This window comes from Amaranthus tricolor, chromosome 12, assembly GCF_026212465.1.
Source record: "Amaranthus tricolor cultivar Red isolate AtriRed21 chromosome 12, ASM2621246v1, whole genome shotgun sequence".
NCBI classification, from domain to species: Eukaryota; Viridiplantae; Streptophyta; class Magnoliopsida; order Caryophyllales; family Amaranthaceae; genus Amaranthus; species Amaranthus tricolor.
Genome location: NC_080058.1, coordinates 634289 through 653206, shown reverse-complemented (window position 1 = coordinate 653206; position 18918 = coordinate 634289). Strand labels below are relative to the sequence as shown.

Below are 18918 nucleotides of genomic sequence, written 5' to 3'. Positions count from 1 at the left end.
CATTGTCGAAGTACATCTACCAGAGCGCATAATGCGCCAATATGGGTTGGTACAGGGCATTCCACCGCCCTGTGACACTGAACCCCAGCTTCACCTAATTTCGCGCAAAAACCAAGCTAGGGCAAACTAGATGGAGATCAACTGGCGTCACATCACTCGTTGGGATGGTAGACTTGAGCTGCTGGCACAAGGTATATCGATCGATGTTCATGGCGCACCTACTACACCAGACTACATGCCGTGGTTCCTCTCCATCACGCGCTGATGGATGACACCACGTGCCATCTTCGCAGCATCACATTATGCACCTGCTACGCCTACGATGACCCAATTTGTAAGTCTTCATTTGCATTTATATGATTAAGTTGTCGATTAAATAATATAATGTTACATTAACTAAATATTAATTGCAGGCACAAGGTGCGGCAGACGTGATGCGGTACAGCCACGAGGAGCCGGTGAGGGAGATTGCGCATGACATGCTCGTCGGCTCGCAGTTCCAGCACTTCATACCGAAAGTTGCTGCAGAGTCCTCACCGACTACCGCCCATATGCACGTCTCATCTCCTGCTTATGACTACCATTTGGAGGAGATAGATCATTTATACCTCGTTGACGTTGCGGGGATCTCACAGGCTGGGCCATCACAGCCATCACAGTACCAGTCCCCTCCACTGCCAGAGCGACACCTGAACGCCTCTTACTATCGTAGGAGGCATAGGAGACCAATTCAGTTGGATAGGGTAGATGAGGGTCGTGAGCATTAACGTTTAACTTTTGTGTATTTGGATCGACTATATATATATATATATATATATATATATGTATATATATATATATGTATATATATATATATATGTATATATATATATATGTATATATATGTATATATGTATATATATATATATGTATATATATGTATATATGTATATATATGTATATATATATATATACATATATGTATATATACATATATGTATATATACATATATATATATGTATATGTACATATATATATATGTATATGTACATATATATATGTATATATACATATATATATATATATATACATATATATATATATATATATATATATATATATATATATATTAGTTGAGTTGTATATTTCAAACATTTGTATATGTTTTGTTGTATATATATGTTTAATTACTTTATCATAGCCTCCAAGCTTTTACTTATGAATGATCGGAGTTTTGGCGATGAATCATGCCGCCTTAAACATATATCGACTCGTAATTACCTATTCTAATGTCTCTGGTGCAAGTACAACAAATAACAACTCAAAAATAAAGGAAAAAAAAATTAATTAGTTGTTCGCAGTTACTAACTGCGAATAGCCATAAAAGACAAAATAGATGTTCGCAGTTACTAACTGCGAACATTTATTTTGTCTTTTATGGCTGTTCGCAGTTAGTAACTGCGAACAGCTCCAAATTATAGGTTTGAGATTTTCACGCTTACTTTTAGAAATTTTTAAAAACTTAACTTAATTATTTAATTTATTTTTTTTTTTAGCTTGTATTTCAAATTTTCTATTTTTCATAGAGCATTAACAAAAAATGTAGCCAAACTTGATAATAGATTTTACAACCTTTTTATAGTCTTGATAATTTCGGAAATTTTCAACAAATCAAATCAAGCTATCAAAGATAGAGTAACTGCTCAACATACTCGAAAATACAATCGTCAGGATGAACAAGATAATGCAAACAAGACTTACAAGTTTTACGAGTTAACGCTCAACAAATAACGAGAAGCTTTATAACTCTTATTTGATAAATGTACTTAAACAATAGAAAACCCGATCCTCAGCAAGCATAACGGCAAAAAAAACGCACATACTCAACAACGACATGATTGAACACCTTACCGAACTTCTAACCAATTTGAAGGCACATACAACATAAGTTCATATACAGGGAGATAACTTAAGTAGGACAGTATCAGAGCAAAACCTTGTAATGTGCAGATTCTGACGAGTGTCCAAAACATACTAATTTGAAGGCACGGTTGATGAAGCTGGTCGATTAGTCACAGCATGCAAAATCTCTCCATACCCGACAACGCCGACTAAAACATCATCTTCACCTTCGGTTACCCACACATGGGTTGCCCGATGCGAGAGCATCTGAGCCATAACTGCAGCTAAAGAGCTTGTACTCCGGCACGTCAGAGGAGCGCTTCTTCCACGGTACATACTTCTAGAATGCCCCGAATTAGGGCTAACAGCACTTCCGAAGAATCCGATGCTTCTGCTGCTAAACCTCCTAAGCCTCACTGCACCACTACCATTGTTTGAACTATTATCTCCTTTAAAAGTTGAATTTGCCCCGATATCAGGAACCGACCTTGGAGTTACATTATCTTCCACCCCCATAACAAACTGTCCGGCGGAAAGATTGGCCAAAGCATAAGCAGCAGCTAAGTAATCACATTTCCATAGCTTGCAAGCGGATATTTCGCCTATGATTTTATGTTGATTGTCAGAAGTGGGCTCTACGACTGCTACAGCACTTGGGTCATAAGGTAGCTTCTTGGTGGCTTCAACGGCAGGGAGGGAGGCTTCAATGGAGGAATAATGAGAGTTGATGGCTCCAAGCGAGGAGATGGACGAGAGAGGAATAGGAGCAAGAGCTCCAAGGCAACCAATGAGAAAACGGACAACATCTTCTCTAGAGAGACAACAATACTTTGTTTTGCTAATAGTGGTAGATGAGGAAGGCCGATTGAGATTTGAAAGACTATTAGTGCTGTTCCCGGTTTCTATGTTTCTAAGCCATTTTCCATTGTAAAGGATTGAGAACTTCTTGCTCACACCTTTCCAAACCACGCTCTTTGGTACAAGAAGACGCTTCACGCCTTGTTTCATCATTTCCAAAGCATCTATCAATCTTACAAACAAGAGTGTACATAGGAAAAGTTAGTAAACAAAAGTCAAAACAAATAACAAAGCTCTTTTATTACTAAATAAAAACGGTACAAGTCTAACAAGGATTTCGTGCACAATATTATTACTGCGCACTACTCCTCAATTGGCTCTTCACTAACCTACAATCTTCACTGATATCTGCTCCACTAATCCGCACTTTTTAACCCATACTGTGCACTAAGTCCATACAAGACTAACTTTTTAAATGGCTTTGTGTTGGTTTTAAATATTTCGAGAGAAATTGATTTTCATTCCCAATTCTAGTAAATTAACTCAAGAACCTAAAATCTTTAAAATAGTTAGAATGAAGATAGATTTATTGTCATAGACATCACAAACCCAGAAGGGTTCCATTGCACTAAGAAACGTACACTAGACAAGAGAGTAATAGGGAAAAGATAAGTAGCCTTGTCTACCAAACAGGCAAACACCGTATACAAAATACTACAAAAACCCACCAGAATTCCCCAATCATTACATTATTTTATATGTTATCAGCCAAAGATCCAAATCCAAATCCAATTCTTTCCTGTTTTCAAATTTTTTTAGAGGAACACACAAGCAGAGTAAAAGAAGTGCATCTTCTAGACGAAGTTTTTCAAGAGTTCTCACTCTCAAGGACACAATGAAAGCAAACATAAGCATTAATATGAAAGTTACACATGTTTGTTAACGGATGAAGTTCATTCTAGTGTATTCAAGATGCAGAAGATAATCTCATATCCGCCTTTCTTTTTGATCGGTCAGAACTCAGAACTTCAGAAGTCTCAAAATTATCAATTCAAGACCACAACTCTACAATATTAACAGATTCACTAATAAAAAGGAATTACTCAATAGTTAATGTTGTTTTAGAACACTCACAAAGTAAATGACCAACCAAACATCACACTTCTTAGGTCAAAACCTGTGTTACTTGAACTCGGATACTGATGTCGGATACTGGTATGTGTCCAAGTGTCGGATACGTCTAAATGTTCAATTTTACGCCTAAAATGAAGTGTTTAAGTGTCATACCAATGTCCGAGCATCAAGGATCAGACACAATTACGTGAAGCAAAATGAAGAGTCAAATTAACATAGGTCAAAACTCAAAAGGTCTCTTAAACTTAATGCTATTGCTTAATGCTTGAAAATCTGAAGAGGGAGGGCCTAACTTCTCTTCATTGATCATCCTTCGAATTTCGCAAGAAAAAAGTGAAAACTTTTTAGAGGTCTTAATTCATGTTTAGAAAAACGAGAGATGGGACTCACTCACATTGGGATGAGAGCTCCTTTAACTACCTCTTGCTTAACAGAGATAAAGGAAGTAACAAAAAGAAACAGCCAAGCTTTTCATGCCAAACATATATCTTACCCAATTAATCATCGTAGACCTTCAACCCAAATCGTAGCTTAAATTCTAGATCAATGATAGAATGAACACTAGTAATTTGCAAACAGCCCGTCTTGTATGAGACCGTCTCACAATGAGACGACCTCAAAACAAGAAGCCCATAAGCTAAAAGTTTCTTTTATTGGGCTATTTAACCCAAGTATGAGGCATGTCTCACGATGAGACTGTCTCATACAAGAATTTGTGATTCGCAAAACGATTGAACAATCTTGTTGGTCGAGAATCAAGATACAAGTATCATGCCACTTGATGGCATCATTTGTCTTTCAAGGATTCAATCGCGTCTAGACTTAAATCCCCAATAAGGCCAGATTGGTGTACTAAATCATCAACATGGGTATCATGATATGAAAAAAAATTACTGATCTATTTCAATGACACCAACTACATTAGCAATTTAAGAAAACCAACCAGTAACAGAGATCACCAAACTCAGATCTAAATAGAGACAACATTATATAAAACAGAATGTCAAACCAAAATTGTGGATCAATAAAGATAGACACAGTTGCCAACTAAAAAACACATTCAATCCTAATTACGCCCACATAAAGCATATTCTCCTATATAGCCACGTGATTTGTTTTATCATTAATAAATGGGTCCCTAGTTAGATACATTACTCAACTGATAGGGGCACTGAAATGAATCCCTAGCTTTTTACCAAACAACACAAATGCAAATATGCAATACATATTAAACACCATTCAAGAAAAACATCTCAAAATTCCTAAAAATTAAATCATAATCAACCAAACAAACCACTATACCAATTAGCACAAATGGCAAACTTATGATTGAATCAAAAAAGAAAGTCTCAACAATGCCAAGGTGAACCAGTAGACCCATGAATTCATTGTTCATTTCAATTTCCAATATCTCAACCCATAAATCTAAAAAAGGAAAGTCTACAAAATAAAAATACCTAAACATGATAAATCAAATAAAAAACAATAGAACATAATTAAAAATCTAACCTTGTAGCAGGATCCACTTCCTTAAGAAGGAAATTATTAGGAACAATAACCTCAGAGACTGGGGTTTTCATTGCTTTCTCTTGATCTTGCAAGCACCAATCTTTGGATAAAAAAGCCACAATATCTAATGGATTAAGAATACCCACAAATCTTTGTAGCCGCATTTCACTATTTTCAATCATACCCATTTGAGATTTCCTTCTCCAAACTGGAATTCCTCCCTCAGTTGACTCTCCAATCGCTTTAATCGCAGATTCCACCGTCTCAGTTTCTAAAAACTCCACCAATTCAGGTTTCGCAACCGTCAAATCACCCACGACATGGTAAATCAACACAGAAGCCATATCTTATAACGGATTTTTCCACTGATTCTCAAAAAGAATTCACCCTTATTTCTAAATTTGAAGAAAAGGGTTTGATCTTTTCTGTATTCTGAGAAAAACCCAATTGGTGATTTTGCAAAATTAAGAAAGATGAAGTAAGAACGATAGATTTGAGTAGATGATGTATGTCGGTTTGATTCTTCCAATAATTTGGGGGATTTATTTAATTTTATAAGAGAGAATGGAGAAAGATTAAAAGGAGATGAAGACCAGTAATGGGTAGTGAAAAAGAATTGAGATTTGAGAGAATTTTAGCCATGGAAGATGATCAAAGAAAATCACCATCAAAAGACATGGTGATTTGTAGGATGAATGTTCCTAATTTTTATTCCCAGATTTAGACTAGTTGTAGCATTGTCCCAATAGTTTGCTGATACTTGAAGATGATATGGGTAGGTATGTAAAAAAGATAAATAAAAAAAAAGAGTCAAAAAAAAACAAGTATTTTGTAATAGATTTTCCAATATGAGGATTGTGACGAGGGCATAGAGATTTGTTGAACAAATTTATTGCACTCAACTTGATGTTTATAATGAGGATAATTCATTTATTAATTTTTGGATGTACATTAAAATTTACTTTTCCGTCATATTTATTTTGTGTTATCTATATTAAAAAAAAAATTAATTTTAGGAAAATTTTATGTAGTAATTCTGGGATTTTGGATTTTCCACGTGATAACCAAAACTTTTAAAAAATTCATGCGATAATTCTGAGGTTTACCAAATTGTTCCACTGTGACTTTTTTGCACATAAAACGTTAGCATATATTAATTTCGAAGCTTTAAGGCTGTTGTACGCCTATTTATGCGACTCACCATTTCAAATGTTATTAGTTTCAACCTTTTCCCCAAAATATAAACCCTAACTCTACCATCTTTGGATTTGGGGGAAAAAATATGATTTGGATGAAAGATGATATAATTGAGGTTCTTGTGTTTGGGGGAAAAAATAAAATAAGTTCATGAGATAGAAGTATAAGTTTTTAGCAAACTTTATACACCTAGTTCAACAGAATATAAGGTTATTTTTGACATAAATAATTTTTTATTACAAGGTAGGCTGAAAGAGGGAAGAACGAGGTGAAATTAAATACAAGACCTTACCTGCAAAGTATTATTAGCTCTCTATTTGAACGAACTCGACTTTCAACTTAAATAGTTTATATTTAGTAACAAAAAGGTCTCATTTGGTGTGTCCTAGATACTTGTTAGAAATTATGATAAATAAATAGTTTAAGGAAAAAATTAAAATCAAATAGAGAACATTAATAATACACTATTACTTCATATTCTATTTTGATTTAATAGGTTAAATTTGTCTCATCACTATTTTTAATTATTAAATTATTTTAGTCTATATTTGTTTTCTCTCATTTCCTCACTATTATCACAAAAGGAAAGAAATAACTTCAAAACTATAAAACAATAAATTTGTCTTGTAAGCAATTTACAAAAAAATTGACTAAAAAAAGTTTTCAAGATGAAGCTCGTGCTCTACACGTGCTTAATATTATATGCTCCTTATTAGTTTGGAGTTGGATCTAGATGCATTATTTAATATTTTTGGCACCACTAATTAATTTTAATAAATGTCAAAATCAATTTGAAAGATGCCAAAATCATTTTTGAATTTTGGACCTTAGGCAATAAAAAAGTACAAATGTACTATTCACTACAATCTAAAAGCCAATAAAGCTAGTTAACTTTTTACAAACTTTTACATAAGAATTTGAAAGCTAAATTAATTTTGTCGAGTAGAAGCAATCTACCAATCTTTTAATTTCCATTATTATGTCCACTTTTCATGTTTGAGGTTGTACATGCATAATGTTCCCTTCATGTGCCTTTGTTATCGTCAAATGATTTGCATAATAGAGTATATAAGAAATTAATATTTTTATGTTAAAAAAAATTATAATATTTAAAAAGATGAATGTAAAATAGGAAAGATATGAGTAAAATAGGTGTTTATATAATTATTTTCTTAGAAAAATAATACTAACCCTATTCAGCCTAAATGTCCCATTTGATTTTTGGCACTATTCACTTATCACTCTTAATTTGTATTTTACTCTTAATCTATAAATTAAAACATAGTTATGTAGGATCTTGTTTGATTTGTCTCAATACAAGAATTATTAATATCAACTTTTTATAATTTTTAATTAGGAATAATTTAAGATATTAAAGATTAAAATATTACCTCAACAAATATAAAAAGTCAAATGGGACATTTAGGCCGAATAAAAGGAAGTCTTATGACAAATAATTTTGTAAAAATAGCATGTACATTGTACACCATACAACGAAGTACTATGTGGACCTCTCTTCCTTCGTAGCTGGATTTTGTCCAATCCATCAACATCAGACATCAAGACAAGAAGTACTAAATACTAAAATTTTAATGTCCCATTTACTTTATACACTTTATCCAATTCATTTATTTGATCCTTAATATCTCTAATTATGCATAATTAAAAAGTATGAAAAGTTGATATAAATAATCCTTACATTGAGACGAATCAAATAAGATCCCACATGACTATGTTTTAACTTATAGTTTAATAATAAAATACAAATTAAAAGTAAAAGATGAATAGTGTTTAAAAAGCAAATAGGACATTAATAGTGAATTGGAGGGACTAATAATTATATAGAGTATTTTGTTTTTGTTGAATGGTAGCCAGTCACATATGACTTGAATTTTGTAATATACTCCAATAACAATAAAATTAGTAATAATGGTTTAATCAGTAAATTAATCTTTATTTGCCAAAAAAAAATACTCAAAGCACAAATAAAATAAAAATAAAAAAATGAGTAAAAAGGCTAAAAGAATAGTGTATATTTTGTAGGAAAACTCATTGGGATAATGGTAGTATACTTTTGATTCAGTATAATTATCTGTTTTAAGCCTTAAAATTTTATAAAATGTAATATTAAGAAGGCCTAAAACTTTATTGTCTTTAATTTTTGGTCTGCTCCTAGACAATTGGACATATGGGGCTGGATACTTCTTACCACATTTTAGAATGCCATCAAACAACAAGTATTTTACAATTTGTACAGAAATTAAATGGCAAAGTTGTCGATTAATTAGTCTATTTAAAAATGGTGACGATATAATAAAAAAATAAAAAGCTGATACGGATATCAATTCCAGAGTTGTTAACTAGTTATCCATTTGTATGTCCAATTATATTTAGCATATCTAAATAATTGACTGAATTTGATAAACAACCAAAATGAACTGACAAACAAAAGTTGCTCATTGTATGTCATAGAGGCATGCCTCGTTTTGTTGGCATGAATGGCTCTTATATACACCAATTCACATCTCCATCCATACATTAAAATTTTTTTATAATATTGTCACAATTTATATGGTCTTAAATTTTATTATTTTTATGCAATATACAGCCGTGGTAATTTTTTAAAAATAGAGTTTTGTTGTCTTTATTCTATGAAACATGTTAGTATGTTATAGGCAGCAATGCTATTAACGTGAAATTCACCGTAATCTATTTGATTTTTAGTATTAAACTGTGGAAATGACAATGATAATTTAAAGTATAAGACAAAACATGATGATTATACCTTCCTCAACATTAACACTTACAGTAATTCATAAATGTTACCAAAATGTATTCTATAGGGCTTAAAACAAAACATATACTTCAACTTATTTTTTACACTATTCATCATTCGATAGTATTTTGCATATTGTGGCTATTATAAGAGAAAAAACATAATCATATGGGATCTTGTATTTTTCGTCTCGTCGAATACTTTCATAATATCAAATTTTTATAATTTTTAGTTGAGTATAATTCTAGATATAACCAACCCGATAAACACATTATAGTGCATAAAAAGGTGTTTGGGCGCAAGTAAAAAAAACAGAGAAAATATAAGACAAAACATAGAAAATATCTATGACACCCCGGCCCAACGGACCGCTAGTAATTACTCATGAAGACTGTAGACTGGCCCCACAAATCAACACCAGTATTTCCAGCGCACTTTGGCCCCACAAACAAAACATAGAAAATATCTATAACACCCATCCTAAGATTGTTCCCATCAAGCACGCTTAAAGACTGTGGAGTTCTTAACAAATGGACTCCCATTAAACACCTTGTTGATATGAGTAGTCTATCAATCCCTTTTCAATTTAAATCTGAGTATCAGAATCTCAGAGTTCTAATGTCTTAAAGAAAAAACACAACAATGTTAAAATAAGCATTTTAGAAAAGAAGCAAAATGAAAACATTAATCTCATATAATATCAAACCACACTTAATTAATTGAATGTAGTTTTAGATAGCTGGATCAATAAGAAGTGCTTGAACTTTGTCTTTGATAGTTATAGGCATGTTGAAGGCATCTTCACCAATCTTATACATGTCGTATAATGCCCTACACATGTTTGTAATGAGCTTTAGAAGACGCATACACACAGCAGTTGGCCTCAACATTTCTTCATTCAAATCCTTCCATGCTTCCTCTACTTGGTGCTGGAGCTCCTTATAAGCTTCTTCCTCTGAAACATTAAAGCTATCCATATAGCACTCCACGGCCGAGTCTACATGCTTTCTTTTTCGCTCAAACTCCATGCCAAATTGAACCATGCACGTAAGAATTAATCAACGCGGTTAGTTCCTTGACATTCTTGGTATTAGAAGTCAACGTGAAATGTCACGGATTTCTCATCTGCCCCTCGATTCTGTCAAGGAACTAACTCTAACTAAAACCTCAAACTGATGGTTGAGACTTTAAGATTTTTTATATACTCTAATACTCATGTTAGAGTATATAACATATCATGATACTATGTTAAGAAACCAATTTAACCAAAAGTTTAAGCTGATGGTTGAGGCGCCATGATATATTACATACTTTAACAACTCCGCCTCACATGAGAATTCTTTGGGCTAGAAGTGTGGATGCAACATAGATCCTCCTCATACTTAATGTGAAATGTATATTCCACTGGAATTTGAGGGGTGTTTGAGATTCGAATCAATGACCTTAGTGGCTCTGATACCATATCAAGAAACCAACTCAACCAAAAGCTTAAGTTGATAGTTGAGGCCTCAAAATATGTTATATATTCTAACAAATTCAATTTAAAGGGTTGTGAGTTGCATCCCACATCTAGCTCAAAGAGCTCTAATATAGGCTTGGGTTACAAATAAATTTCAAGCACCAGCTTAAAATTTTGATTGAGTTGAATCTGTTGGAAATACTTCACATGTGAGATAAGATCCCACATCGATAAAATAGTGGGTTGTTGACTTGCATATATAGTGGGTGAGCTAATCTTCCTACTACCATATAGTTTTCGGAAATAATGAACCTCACCAAGTGTATGTGCAAGTCAACGCTCTTGACTCGTGGATTTGTAGGCTCAAGCCCACAGGTCTTCCGTGTCCACACGAGTGGGCCACGATGAAAATCATGTGACGAATTGTCACGGCATAATAGTTTCGTTGACAATATAATAGTTGGTATGCAATGCAATGTATACCTTATGTCCACCCATGTCAGCCCAGAGCCTTGCAATTTTGCAAGACGATTTCATAGCGTTGGAGTTTTTGTAGATCCATTGAAGTTCATCCTTAATTAGTTGCAGTTTCTCCCATGCCTAGGTGAGCTGCCATCAGCATGAAACAGTATACGGAGCTTTCCATTCCATTCTTCATATACTCATCATATTGTGGGACGTAATTTTTATGACACCATCTAGCTTCTTCTAGGTAGGCTTGGCATGAAATTTTCAGCTGAAAACAAGTAAACAACATATATGCATCTTAGTTTTCATCCATTATTTAAATATCATTAAGTAGTGCTTATTCCCTAGTGAAACTTGAGTTGATCAAACCCAAAAAAATCTCACTACAACATAATATGCTTTTAGTGAGATACTTTTAGTGACATAATTTAAAAGTCACTAATTCAAATTTCTAATAATATATATTGTGAATTTAGTAATTTTTTTTACATCTTTTAGCAACATAATAAAAACACCATACTAATGCTTTTAGTGACTGTAGACTATAGTTTCAATTACATATGTCATTAAAGGCCAAATAAAGTGTCACTAAATCATTTTATATTAAAATTTAAATTAAAAACCATTAATTATTAGACAGAAAATATAAATCAACGGCATTTTTCTAATGCTATTAAATTCAATATCGTGAAAAATTATTCTTACTGTAATGTGTACACTATAAATTTGATATGAATAAGGTTTAAATTTGTGATATTTTTATTAATAAAATCACTAACTTTATTACTAATTAATCAGCTTTATTTCAACTAATAAAATGACATTAAATATCTCACACTATCAAATTGAAGTTTTACTGGGTAACTCTCATCTAAACTTTCATATAAGCGAATTTGAGTTGAATTATAAAATTTGATCCTTATAAAAAGAAACAAGTATTACGAATTGGCTCTTGGTAAAAAACCATGAGCATAACAAGTGAAAATTGTTGATAATTTTTTCGGAACTTAACTTCCTTTTGTAGATAGTCATATATAGTATATGACTTTCCTCCATTATTAGCTAAATCTTGCTCAAAGTCTTGGAACGTATCTACCAAAATTTGGTAAATCAATTTCATGTAATCGGGTACTTCATTTATACAATGGTTGTCCCACCTGTTATTACATTAAAAAACAAATTTCAATCAATATATTAATATCTACGTATAATCGTTACATTAGTTGTCAAATCAGTTGGTCGAATAATTGTAGATCGTCTTTTTTACAAAATTTATATATTAATTTTATACTAAGTTAAAAATAGTTTTTTAAATCGTTATTTTTATAGAAAAATACGTTATAGAGCTAAAAACTCAATCGAATTTGACAAGTTGAATAGATTTAGTTGGATTTTCGAATGGAATCAAAACTTTATAGGTTTTGTAACACTCCGGCCCCTCGGACCGCTGGTGACTACTCATGGAGACTGTGGACTGGCTCCACAAACCAACACAAGTCTTTTCAGCGCACTTTGACTTTACTCGTGCGCACCCGGGAACTCTTCCCAGAAGGTCACCCATCCTAAGATTGCTCCCCATCAAGCACGCTTAACTGTGGAGTTCTTAGCAAATGGACTCCCTAAAAGAATGCTGCACCTTGTTGATATAAGTAGTTTATCAATCCTTTTTTTCAAGCTAAATCTAGGGTATTACAGGTTTAGTATTTGTACTCCATTTGTCATATTTCTACTAAATTTATTATGTTTTTTTTATAAAAACTGGATAGCTAAAGAGAGAAAAGTAAAAATTATAAGATCAAAATTAGAAATTGACAAACCTAAGAATTGCTTGAGTGAAAGGTTCCAACTCTTGAATGGTGCCATATGCATCATATATGTCATTAACCACAGTCATTATCTTTAAAAGTTTGACGAGTATTGCTCGACCATAACAATATTCAGGTTCAAACAACACTCCTAATGCCCATATGTATGTCTCCACTACAATATCCCTTGAAAATGGGAATTTTCCTGTGAAATCTAAGCTTCTTGACCACCTGATGATCAATACAATATTTAGTTCAATATATATATATATATATATAGTAAAACAATTATTTATTGAAATTTTTTACTTAATTATTCATAAATACGGAGCAGGTTGAAGAAAAAAAAAAGAAATTGACATGTGACACCCCTAATTTATTTTTTAAGGTCATGTGAAGTTAGTACGATCTATACACGTAGGTTTATTATAAATCAACTCTATTTGATCACATACACATTTTATTATCCTAATTTTATTAAGTGGCTCCTATCTAGGGGCATTTAATTTATTTTGTAGTTGGTTCTACTTATTTATTTTATTTATAGGCATTTGATTTATCTTTCCCGTGTAGTTACGTCTCTTTATCGTTCTCAAGCCGGGGGACTCCTTTGGCTGCGCTCTCCTTTATGGGTATGAGTGTTGCCGTCCTTTCCTCACCAGACCCTGTCCATAGTTTTTCTATGAGTGGGATACACTAGGTAGGATAATAATGATGATATCTAGGGGCATGTTTGGGAGGGTTGGAGTCTCGGAGATGTAAGCAACCTTCCTCTAGTTAATGATATACTCGATCAATTCAAAGAAAATGTTTCATTTTCTTTTTGGGTAAGTTCATCTCAAATGTCTCATCTCTATTTTTTACCAGTTTACCTTTAAAATTCCACTTTAATTAAAAAAGTATCTACTTTTTTTTTACCAATTTACCCTTAAAATTACACGTTACCTACTTTTGTTAGAGTGGTCTCTACTTTAGTCCATTATAATAAAACCCAAAAAACTTAAATTTACATCGTTGGCCATATCGAAATAACGGACATAGTCGATTTGACGATGTATACTTACCTAATGAGATCACTAAGCTCTTTTTTGTATTGTAATTGAAGCATGTTGAAATCCAATTTGGCAAGCCTTAACAAAGCTTGGTTATGTGAGGCATCCAATTCATACAAAGGAATTTGAAACTTAGCTTCAAGCCTATTAGTGCATTTGTAGAGGGGTCGATCCAAGGCATGAGTTACTTGTTCACCTAACGGATCATCAGAACTTAAATTTGAAACCACGGACGTTAAGTTAGTTGTAGTAAAATCAAGGGCTTCTTCTAGAACCTTCTCCCCTCGTATTCTAACATGAGAAGCTTCATACAAGCTTAGCATTCCTTGCAAATCAGTCTTTAAGCTATCCTTGAAGCTCCCATTTTCATTTATAAACTTGTGGAATAAATCTATTAAAGTAAGGTTTATAAACGTCATTAATAGGCTCGTACAAGGCTAAGGGTGAACATAATAATATAGATTCATGATAACAAATACTAATGAATATAAATTGAAATGTAAGGGTTTTAAAGACACATATTTTGTCCTCTTTTGTTTATAGTTGATGTTCTCATTTTATATTAATTTTAAACAGTTTTATTTATCGTTTTTCAGAGGAATTTTTCTATTAATATTATATCCCATTCTTGGTTATTCTATTTTATAAAATTTTAATGACTGTGACCACATATTTTCCACGGATTATGTTAATATTTTTATAATTCTTGTGGTCCTCACATGTTTTCCACTAATTTTATTTTAACATTAATTTTATATTTTATGATTATGGTTTTTGATTTTTCTACATCAACTTTATCATTTAATAAAATAATAATATCTTAACCATTTAAAAGATTCAACCTTTCTTAATATAGGTCACTAAAAATGAATAACAATGGTGACAGCCCATTCCATCGCCAATTGATTGCTAAATAGTCAGAAAGTGGATCGGGCGATAGGCTGGTGACAACCCACAGGGTGGAGGCCATTTTGATAGTCGCTAAATTTAAAACGGACACGTGGCCGTATGTCATGGAAAAAGGGACCACCTGGCGACGAGCCAACGAGAACACCCATCGCCCTTTACTTCAAACAGTGGTGACCATGGACGCGTGAACATTCTCTATATAGAAGCATCAAGTAGAAACGGAAGGAGTATATTGCTTTAAATCTCTTTGCTTTTGCCAAAAAATAATATTATTAAAATACTATAGGATAAATCAATGATTTGAATTATATAATAAATAATCAATGCGCTTAAGATTGCATGATTGTGATTATTGAGTTTCATTATTATGCAACTTTTATTAATATTAACAAGAGTAAAGTTATTACCTGTGTAACTCTAAAAAGCTAGCCTAAATAGGAGTGATTTAGTTAATTAACAGTAACGACATCATAAGATAATGAAATCATTTACCACATGATAAAAAGAAGCCATGTTGCCGCAACAAACGAAAACGTAAGGAAACATATTCAAGATCATCTTTGTAAAAAGCATCATCATAGCTATGAAAATGTTGCAAAATAGCCTCAATTTCTTCTCCAAAGCAATATGCCACCCCAAGTCTTTGGATTGCATTGATAAGGAGAAGGTTTTCTTTTGGATCCTTAACATTTGTTAAATGCCTCCTCACTTCCTCTTTCAGCTCACTAATCTCTTGCTCCTTTTGATTTTGCGTAGCCTGCAGCATTCGGAATACAGTGAGTCAACGCTTAAATTTATATGTATGTATGTGTGCTAAGCCATTTCTATATTATACAATTTAATATTAAAAGTGTTTTTATCAATTAATCCGATCATTACCTAAGCATGTCCGGACCTAATTAGATTTCTAAACATCCATAGTTTATACCATCTAGTTTCAAAAAAATTAATGTTTATGTGATAAGAAAAAAGAGTTGTTTTTTTTCTTTCCTAAACATAAAAATTTCACAAAAATGATTTTCTTTGTTATAATAAAAACAATTACGATGGTGAAGGACAAGGATTCCAAAGCTATAGGGGATGGAAAAAGTGCATGGAACAAGAAAAGAAATTAAACTATTGTATAATAAAATTTTTAAGCAAGAAGTTGAGTATTCAAATGTTGCGCTTGTAATTTTTTGTTTAGTTATTAAAATTTTAAAAATATATCTGATATATAGGCAATATAAATAAAGTTAAAATAAGGCAATATAAATAAAGTTGAAATAAAAATGAAAGAAATTGTAGAAAATAAGAAGTAATATAACCGAATCAAGGGAAGTGTAATGAAGAAAAAGGTCGCCCCACAAATTAGGAGTAAAGTTGGCAAGGGGTCGAAGAATTTCTTGTTTTCTTAGACTTGTGCCGTTTTGATCTTGCACAATAAATGCATCCTTCATTTTTGTATCCTTAATGTGTTTTCTTTCTAAGTTTTTTTCTTTAATTGATTATGTGATTAGAGAACTTCTCTTATAAATTTATAATACTGCAATACTCTGTTTATAAATACTCACTTAGGGTCTCGTTCAATTAATGACTTACTTTTTAAAGTTTGAATTGTGTGTATTGAATGCTTACTTGCTTAGTCTAGTTGTGGTTATAAAACAAATAAGGGGTCTACATCGATTGAGTGGTATATTAGTTAGCCCCCATATTTGACAAAGATACATTTTATATCTATAATAATATAAATTATTTATGAATTATAACTAAAGTTATTGACTGAGTGGTATATTAGTTAGCCCCCATATTTGACAAAGATACATTTTATATTTATAATAATATAAATTATTTATGAATTATAACTAAAGTTATTGATTGAGTGGTATATTAGTTAGCCTCCATATTTGACAAAGATACATTTTATATTTATAATAATATAAATTATTTATGAATTATAACTAAAGTTAGAGCTTTAATGTATTTTTGCAAATTACATTAATTAAATAAAGTATCAATGTCTGCACCAATCATATATTTTCATCTTATACATCTTGTAACACCTTAAAATTTTCGATTTCCAACCCCTTAAATAAAACCAGAATCGTGAAGGAAGGGAGGAAATTCGGGTGTTACACATCTAGCTTAATAAAGTCAATAAAACAACAAATATTTATGTTGATCAAACAAATCAATTAAAAATTAACCGTCATTTGTATACTTAAATAGGTTTAATATTTTTAGTTAATCAAACAAATCAATTAATATTAGATACATAGCAGAAGAAAATCACTGGATTTTGCATACTTAAGTAGGTTTGCTCCATTTGCATATCAATTAACTTAACTTTATTAAAGCATAAATGATAAATATTGATCAGCAATATTATTAAATTTCTTTCAATTATGGCCTTGTAGGCTCTAAAACCCTATATCTCAATTTACGAAGATTGAATCTTATATTATTAGGTAGAATTTAAAGTTTAATTCATATTTAATGTTTTCTTTTTCTCGATCTATATCTCATAATAATAATAAAAAAAAAATTAAATTTTGTCACTTTGTCAAACAATCAATGGACAAAAGCAATTAGTGCAACTAGCAACTACCAACAATTATCCCAAAAAACCGAAAGTCGTGTTCTTCAAATCTAAAAGAACCGTACCTGACATAATGAAATATTTAAAAATAATAAGGGGATATGTCATAATTTAACTCAGATGTTTAATACTTTGACTAAAAAGTGGTAGTTAATTTCTAACTGAAATCAGGTTCAATTTTCACACAAAATTAATTTATTCAAATATATATATATATATATATATATATATATATATATATATATATATATATATATATATATATATATATATATATATATATATATATATATATATATATATATAAAGATTAATCTAATAAGATATCATTTATTTATATTTTGTTAAAAAAATAATTTACTATAATTAGTCAAAATAACATTGTCGAAAAATCAAATGATGTGTTCGACATAATAGTTTAACTAGTTGATAGTGGTTTAATGAGATTATAACTCTAGCCCCTAGTCCCTCTGTTTCACTTTGTTTGTTACATTGTTTTTTCACAACTTTTTAAAGTATAATTTTGTCTTAACATCTTTAAATATATTTCATAAACAATTATAAAAATATATTTTAATTTAAAATTCTGTACATCGAGATGAAATTAACAAGATTCGTCATATATATATATTTTAGCTTTTGTACATCTATATAAAAAACCTTGTTTATATTCCAAACGTAACCAACGACAAAATAGACTGTATGAAGTACTTTACAAAAATATCATTGTCCGATAAGGTAGCAGTTTTAGATAATGTTTAATTATGTATATAACTAGACCTGGGAAAACGGTCGGTCGGTCGGGTTTTGGGTCGGATCAATTTCGGTCGGATCATTTTCGGGTCGGGTCAGTTTCGGATCAGGTCATTTTCAGGTCGGATCACTCTGGGTTTCGGGTAGGTTCGGATTGATCCAACGGGTTACCGTAAAACATTAGAATATCCAATCGACTAATTCAACATAAAAAAAAATCATTAAAATGTCTAAAATGCATCATACTACAAAAAAATATCCAAATGAATCAATTCAAACATACAACAATTTAAATATTAAAATTTAAAAGTATAAATAAGAACATGTTAAATAGCAAATTGTTCAAACACTTCATCTTCATTTTGATTTTCTTCTTCGCCTTCATCTTCTTTTTCATCTTCATCTTCTTCATCTTCATCTTCATCTTCATCTTCTAAATCTTTGTTAGCTTCTTCATTACACATTGGTGGAATATTAACCTCTAATCCATTTTCAAGTGGATCTATCAACATAAAACAAATTCACGAATAAACTATAGTTTTAACGAATTGAAGATCATATTATTTGCATTCAAAACTCAAATAATTGATAAATTTAC

The 18918-nt window shown here is 31.5% G+C and overlaps 2 protein-coding genes across 3 annotated transcripts; both read right to left on the bottom strand.

Annotated features, from left to right (window-relative positions):
• Nucleotides 1-1651: 1651 nt before the first annotated feature.
• LOC130796991 (CBS domain-containing protein CBSX6) lies at nucleotides 1652-6209 on the bottom strand. The gene is made up of 2 exons (XM_057659455.1): nucleotides 5324-6209; nucleotides 1652-2912 (listed from the first exon to the last, which is right to left on the bottom strand). Exons 1-2 carry the CDS (start codon nucleotides 5665-5667, stop codon nucleotides 2015-2017), a joined length of 1242 nt encoding a protein of 413 aa, XP_057515438.1. The 5' UTR covers nucleotides 5668-6209; the 3' UTR covers nucleotides 1652-2014.
• Nucleotides 6210-9598: 3389 nt separating this feature from the next.
• LOC130796990 (probable sesquiterpene synthase) lies at nucleotides 9599-16566 on the bottom strand. 2 transcript variants are annotated; one of them, XR_009038780.1, is made up of 7 exons: nucleotides 16297-16566; nucleotides 15482-15746; nucleotides 14093-14471; nucleotides 13041-13259; nucleotides 12236-12380; nucleotides 11239-11491; nucleotides 9603-10318 (listed from the first exon to the last, which is right to left on the bottom strand). XR_009038780.1 is itself a non-coding variant. In XM_057659454.1 (6 exons), the coding sequence occupies exons 1-6, from the start codon at nucleotides 16426-16428 to the stop codon at nucleotides 11330-11332; spliced, it is 1302 nt and encodes a 433-aa protein (XP_057515437.1). In that variant the 5' UTR covers nucleotides 16429-16566; the 3' UTR covers nucleotides 9599-11329. The 2 variants fall into 2 exon arrangements, 1 of the variants encoding a protein (XP_057515437.1); XM_057659454.1 differs by having other exon boundaries at nucleotides 9599-11491.
• Between the last annotated feature and the right edge of the window lie 2352 nt (nucleotides 16567-18918).

Coding starts and splice junctions, on each gene's coding strand:
- LOC130796991 (XM_057659455.1), bottom strand. CDS start 5,667: ATGGCTTCTGTGTTGATTTACCATGTCGTGGGTGATTTGACGGTTGCG. Junction 2,913..5,323: donor GAAGTGGATCCTGCTACAAG/GTTAGATTTTTA, acceptor CTTGTTTGTAAG/ATTGATAGATGCTTTGGAAA.
- LOC130796990 (XM_057659454.1), bottom strand. CDS start 16,428: ATGAAGGATGCATTTATTGTGCAAGATCAAAACGGCACAAGTCTAAGA. Junction 15,747..16,296: donor ATTACACTTCCCTTGATTCG/GTTATATTACTT, acceptor CGAATGCTGCAG/GCTACGCAAAATCAAAAGGA. Junction 14,472..15,481: donor TGGCTTCTTTTTATCATGTG/GTAAATGATTTC, acceptor TTACTTTAATAG/ATTTATTCCACAAGTTTATA.